General features: G+C 37.8%; 1 protein-coding gene across 1 annotated transcript; it reads left to right on the top strand.

Moving 5' to 3' along the window:
* Positions 1–763: 763 nt before the first annotated feature.
* Positions 764–5,407, top strand: rcc1 (regulator of chromosome condensation 1). Its single transcript, XM_043260102.1, has 10 exons — positions 764–919; positions 1,691–1,789; positions 2,110–2,297; positions 2,393–2,572; positions 2,649–2,745; positions 2,832–2,954; positions 3,130–3,276; positions 3,363–3,482; positions 3,594–3,746; positions 4,611–5,407. The coding sequence occupies exons 2-10, from the start codon at positions 1,714–1,716 to the stop codon at positions 4,784–4,786; spliced, it is 1,260 nt and encodes a 419-aa protein (XP_043116037.1). The 5' UTR covers positions 764–919; positions 1,691–1,713; the 3' UTR covers positions 4,787–5,407.
* The last annotated feature ends 1,549 nt before the right edge of the window (positions 5,408–6,956 follow it).

Raw genomic sequence — 6,956 nt, 5'->3', positions numbered from 1 at the left:
AATGTTACTCAGAGATGCATTATAGTCCTTGTAGGCCTTTTCTTTTAAAAATATTGTCCAAATAATGATTAATTATATTTCAAAAATGAGAAATCATAGTTTTAAAAAAATGGAATTACAAATGTGCATAATGCATTGTAAAAAGAGACAATGATTCCCGGTGTCTGACCCATGTTGCTACTGTAAGCCAAAACTAAAACAAAAATACATTTAGGGTACTGATATAAAGCTGATAATAATATTTAATAATGTTTGCTTTTTAATTTTTCGCTAGTAAATTTCACAAATAATTATAGAGAAATGGCAAACAATATAGAATTAAACACTGAATGAAACCTTGAATTAGAAAGACCGTAGAACAGAATTTTATTGTAAATTATACTTCAGTAGCCTATTTTATTTTCAGCTTCTAAAAGTAGTCTACTTTTTATATGAAATTTAATCTGTAGTAAAATTACTAAAACTGAAATAAAAAAATAAAGCTAAATATAAATGTAATAATATCCTAATAAAAACATAACACAATTACAGAAAAACTAACATTTTTTAAATTTAATAATTTATTCTAAAAATTTTATAATTTATTCTAAAATAATTGACCATAACTAGCATAACCCTATTAAACAACAGTGTAAAAATGATCAAGTAAAAAAAAAAGTAAAAATTTGATAGTGAAATGACGATTGTCAATCAAGCACAGCATTTCCCAACCCGCCTTTCCAATAGGTGGCGCGTGCGATTTAGTTTATTAGCGCCATTCCAGTGAAACCCACGAAGTAGTGCCGGAGTGAGACACGCGTGCGTTTCATTCTCTCAAGGAGTTACTTATGTTCACAAACCTCCTCGAACAAGCAAAAGCGTTGAACCTGGGCAATTTTTACTCATAATTGTAGATTTTCATCTGTGCTGCCTTCCGACGGTAAGATAATAAGTATAAGTCTCCCTGAAAACCAGGAAATGTAATACAAACAGTGCTTTGGACTGCAACTGCAAGTGAGCCGTTATACACAGCGGGCATGTTTGCTCCTGTTTAATTCATTCATTGGTCTTAATCTTATTTAAACTGTAGTTGGATTTTGTGAGCAGTGATTTATGAAATGACTAATCGTCAAACCAAATGTTACGGGTTTGAACCGACCTCGGACTCCATGGTGTCACTGCATAAGGCTCGATGTGTTTAAACTTTCAGCGGGTTGAACTTGAGCTCAGATCTTATTCCGCCATGTTTAAACCATTTCCTGCGTTTCAATTATGTATAAACCCTAAAAAGTAAGAGCCCGTTCTTTCCAATGCCGTGTTTGGCCAATAAACCGCCATCAAGCATTTGTCGCTGTCAGTCACGGAGCGTGAAGTCAGCGCCAGAAAACAGAATGGCTGTGTTTCAAAACCTAGCCAGTTGCCTAACTTGGCAGCATTTTAGCAATTGATGCCCAAACAAGCAGAGGCTATATACAGGCGGTATGTGTACAGCAGTGCAGGTCCTGGAAAGTTTTATTTGTTTCATAGGAGTTTGAGGATTTGAAAGCAAAATGAACCTTTTCCTATACATTACAACAAACCAGGCCTGATTTACGTGTAGGCCTCAGATGCAGTTCAGTTTGGCGCGCACACACACACACACACGTTTCTTTCTGTTTACTATTTGTATGTATACACGAAGTTGCTTGATTGTTAGCATTTCCAATTTTAGGTTTGGTCAAGAATTGAGTCACCATGCCTGCAAAAAAAGCTGTAAAGAGACGCACAATTTCAGCAACTGAGGACTCAACAGTTGTGAAAAAACAGAAAGGTAAATCTCTATTTTCTTATAGCCAGACCTTTGATTAAACCAACTTGCATTGTAGACGTTTTTTGGGGGCAATTTAGCGGAAAGATTATCTTAGATGAGCTACAATGAAATGCTAGACCTTTCTTTTGTTTAAATTGTGCCGCAGTCTTCATGAATGGTTGTAAAGACAATTCTTTCCGTAAATATACTCATTTATATCAATGCTTGAATGAGGTACTACAGATCACAGTTAGTCTTTTTGTGCATTTGTTATTATTTGACCACAAGTTTTTCCGTAAGATCTAAATCTCATGCGTTCTGTTTTTGTGTCTTGTTTGCAGTCTCTCACGGTAGTCATGGGCAGGAGAAGGGCCTGGTGCTTGTTCTGGGGCAGGGTGATGTTGGGCAGCTTGGCCTGGGAGAGGATGTGCTGGAGAGGAAGAAACCGGCTCTGGTGACTCTTCCTGAGGGTACTGTGCAGGCCGTGGCTGGAGGCATGCACACTGTCTGCCTCAGCGACACAGGAAATGTAAGTACAAAAGAAATGAATCGCAAGCTTTGCGCACAGCCCACTAACAAGACCGTTCAGTGTTATTTTATCTCATCCTTCTGATCCTTGCGTAGATTTATACATTTGGCTGTAATGATGAGGGCGCTCTGGGACGTGACACGTCAGAGGAAGGCTCAGAGATGGTGCCAGCCAAGGTGGACCTTGGTGAAAAAGTGGTGCAGGTTTCTGCAGGGGACAGTCACACAGCTGCACTCACGGAGGACGGGGTTGTCTATGTCTGGGGCTCTTTTAGAGTGAGTATAGACATTTTTATATTGTGCAAGTAGTAACGTTGTAGCAATTTTGAATGACTTATCATTTCTATTGTAGGACAATAATGGTGTCATTGGACTTCTGGAACCTATGAAAAAATGCACATTGCCTGTCAAAGTTCCTATAGACAAGCCTGTGGTTAAAATAGTCTCAGGTGGGTCATAGGAATTCATGCTCTACCTTTACGCCATTGTCTATGCAAATAATCTGCCTAGCAATGTTTTTGCCCTCAATCTAAAGGAAATGACCACTTGGTGATGATGACTGTGAATGGAGAGCTGTACACCTCAGGATGTGGAGAACAAGGACAGCTGGGCCGTGTGGCTGAGCACTTTGCTAACCGTGGAGGAAGGAAGGGATTGAGTATGTATCTCTGTTTTGATTAAACTGTCACTGTAGTTTCTACCTATAATTGAAAGCTGAATTTGCAGTAAATGAAATGCAGTATTTAATGCTACATAATCCTTCAAAAACAATTAGAGATTTCTTGAGCTGAAAATCATTGTGCTGCTTATAACAACTATTTTCCGTTCCCCAGTGAGGCTGCTGGAGCCACAGATGGTTATCATTAAGCCACGGGGGAAGGTTGTCTTCACTGATGTCTTCTGTGGAGCGTACTTCACCTTTGCTGTGTCTAAAGAGGGGCACGTCTATGGATTTGGCCTGTCCAATTACCACCAGCTTGGTACGACTCCTAGCTCACTCAGTCCTGAAGATAAAATAATCTCTCTGAATTTGTAGAGAATTTTTCTTCTTGCTCCTTTTATACAGGCACCCAAAGCACAAACACCTGCTTTGTTCCTGTGAAACTCAGTTCTTTCAAGAACTCCACCACCTCTTGGGTGGGCTTCTCTGGGGGGCAGCATCACACACTGTGCCTGAATTCAGAAGGTGATTCATCTGTAAATCTTGTTTGTGTTACTCTTGCATTAAACTGACATTACATCAACATCTTAATGTTTTACCAATGGTCCAAAATTGATCTGCTGTCTTCATCCACAGGACAAGTGTACAGTCTTGGTCGGGCGGAGTATGGCCGTCTGGGCCTGGGGAAGGATGCGGGGGAGAAGAGTGAGCCCACGGCGGTTACGGGGATCAGTGACGTTCAGATGGTTGCCTGTGGTGCCTCTGTGAGCTACGCTGTCACTAAACAAGGTGAGACTGCATCCTATCCTGGTGCTTTTACATTTCACTCCCTGATCTCCGACCACTGTAACCAAAACGGATTCTTTTGGCTTTGGGTTCATTTTGCCTAATCTTAAATATTTTTGCCTCTACAAAATTGTTCAGACCTTATCATAGTTAAGTTGTGCTGCTTTAATTTTTTTGCTTTTCAGGATTCTGGTAGAAAGTTAAATAAAATGATTGTTTGCAATAGCACTAGTTAAAATCTTACAAATGATTTGTCAAATTTAATCATCCAAAATAAGTTTGTGTAATATATCATTGTGTATGGCGTAAAAAAAAAAAAATTAATACATGTTTGTATTATATAAATACAATATATATTATAAATATATAAATTTGAATGCACACACATTTAGCAAATGTTTTGAAAGTATTTAAGTATGTATTCTATATACAATATGTATGTGTACTGAGTATATATTATGTAAACAAGCTTTTATTTTGGGGGTAATGTTTTTTTTTTTTTTTTTTTTTGAGAGCACTAATTTAAACTCATTCAACAAGTCCAATTATGTTAGATTTTTACTTAATTTTTTTTTTGTTGTTGCAGCAATCAGAGATTTTCTGTCCTGTTTTAACCATCTCATCAGAACACACGGTGGATTGAATTCATGTTAGGTTTTAGTATTGTTTGTGCCTGTAGTTTAAAATGGCAAATGCCTCAAATGACGCAATGTGTGTGTTGTTCGCAAATGTATCTTCAACCTCTAATTACATTAATTGCACCAATCAGAGCAGGTTATTTTTAGGACCAAATAACAGAACGTACGGTTGGCTTGTTTTGATCATCAGAGCCGTTTTAGTTTTCTAACATTGCTATCTTTTGGCCAGGCTCTGTTTTTTCCTGGGGCATGGGCACCAACCTGCAGCTGGGTACAGGAGAGGAGGAGGATGAATGGAGCCCAGTGGAGATGGCAGGCAAGCAGCTGGAGAACCGTGTAGTTCTATCCGTGTCCAGTGGAGGGCAGCACACAGTCCTGCTGGTCAAAGACAAGCAGGAGAGCTGATCTTTAACTTCTTGACTAAAGACAGCTGAGCCAAACTACTGTATCAGTGGTATCTGTAACCTATAGCTTGATCATGATCGGGGGAGTCTGGGGTTGGTAATGCTTCCTGTGCTGAGCTAAGTCAGCAAATGAGGGGAGAGGGTAGGATGAGTATCATCTAATTAAACCTTTTTATCCCGCTTTATGGGAAGTCCAAACATTCACTGGATACGGTCCGGTAGATGATCAGATCTTTTTTATGGACACTTTTTTTTGTTTCTTTTTCTTTTTTCTCTTAATTCTTTTTAACAAAGTTCTTTAGTATGCCTCCTGGAGACCGCCTGTCGTGAGTGATTGTATGCATGTATGAGCTGATTTAATACGTCTTTTAGAGAAGTCTTGGAAAATGTTTTGGTTTTTTTTTTTTCTTTTTTTAAAATCCACATTTTGGTCTGAGCAATAAAAGGTTTACGGTAGCAGGTCTAATATCACTCACCCAAAAAAAAACAAAAAAAAAACTGATTTGGTATTCCTGCGCCTTGCAGTGTTAAACTATTTTCCTATTTCCTAAAATGAAACGACTTAATGTATCCATGCATTGCTGGCCCTGTGGACACTTAATAAAAATGAGGTTTTACAGAATCTGATGTATGATTACTTGTTTAAAAAAATGCACACACATTTAGAGGAGATTAAATGTGGCATGCTAATAAGTAAATTGATTTTAGACAGATTTTTTTTTTTTTTTTTTTTTTTTTTTTTTCTAGAATTCATTTCTGACATAAGGATGATTAAAGTTATAAAATGTTTGAGTTCTTTCAGTTGCTCCTTTTAAAGGTATTTTAAAGTATCATTTCACTAAATGTTTCTTTGTATTTGTGCTGTTTATCCACTGGATGGCAGCGATGTGCTCTCAAGACTGAAACGGTGATCTTCAGTTTAGTTGCTTACATCTTAGTATGTTCATTACACGTGTTTGGATTGAGAATTTCTATTTTAATTAGCCTGATGGCTAATGTCTCCGTCTCTGAAATGCCTGCATTTATGCTCCACAGATGGAGGAAACAAAAAAAAGATTGTTTACATTAACCTGAATTCTATAAACTGGCCCTATGATTGCAAACAGACATTTATGTATACTCTCTTACATATGAAATGTCGAAGTTGATGCTTACGTAAGTATGTCCTAAATTGTTGAAAACACTTGAGACTGGAAATGATTTGATCACTATTGATAAAATTTGCAGATCAAAGCAGCACTTCAGCATCCATGAAGGGGAAATGGTATTGTGCTCCTGGTCTGGTCTTTATGTTCCAGCCCACAGTGAGTCATGCTGAGAGACTTTGTGGGGTATTTCAGTTGAAAAGCCCTTCAAGGCCCACTTTCTCTGAAAGCTTTGAAATGCTAACAGCCTCTCCTGCAAGCACTTAATTGACCACCATCGTTTAATGCTGTCATCAATGTTTTCTGATGCCCGGTGTGAGGCAGCTGCACTGAGAAGTGGACAGGGCACTGGCTTTAAATGTTATTTTTTAATGCCAGCAAGCTACATTAAATGTGTTTGATTCGCAAATGTATAACTGACTCATGCGGTTTCAAAACTTTCACAGCAGGCAATTGTTTGAAGTGCCCCTATTAAGCTATGGGTTGTAAAAGGTGCAAGTTTTGGTTTTGGGAGTCCTAAACAACAGATGACATGCATGAAATGTAGTAATAATATATAATTTAAATATACATTTATTTTTACCCTATTTGTTCGACCTCTCCTAAACGATTTGTCCATCGATTTATTTTTCTAAACCCCTCTGGTGATTGGTCGATTTCATTTAAAGCAGTGCTTTGTGAGCTTTTAATGCCCCAAAAGTGGCACATGGTGGCACTTACTCTTTAAAGGTGCACAGAGTATTTTTGTGAATTCTTCTTCTTCAAAAAAAAAAAAGTTTAAAACCACATAGCCTATTCATCACAAACAACTGGAGCGTTTTTTGTTCATGAAGTTTTCACTGGTGAAATTTTAAATGTAATTCACGCAATCAAGAATTTTAAGTGGAAAATATTTTCCTCACCTCAGATTTTGCAGCAGGATCTAATTGGTCACATGGACATCAGAAAGCTGTTCATGTTTTTTTTGTTGTTGTTTTTTTCAAAAAAAAAAGAGAGGGAGGGAGCATTATAACTTAAAAATGTTGA

Source organism: Puntigrus tetrazona, chromosome 16 (genome assembly GCF_018831695.1).
Source record: "Puntigrus tetrazona isolate hp1 chromosome 16, ASM1883169v1, whole genome shotgun sequence".
In the NCBI taxonomy this organism is placed as follows: domain Eukaryota; kingdom Metazoa; phylum Chordata; class Actinopteri; order Cypriniformes; family Cyprinidae; genus Puntigrus; species Puntigrus tetrazona.
This window is presented reverse-complemented; position numbering and strand designations above follow the sequence as displayed.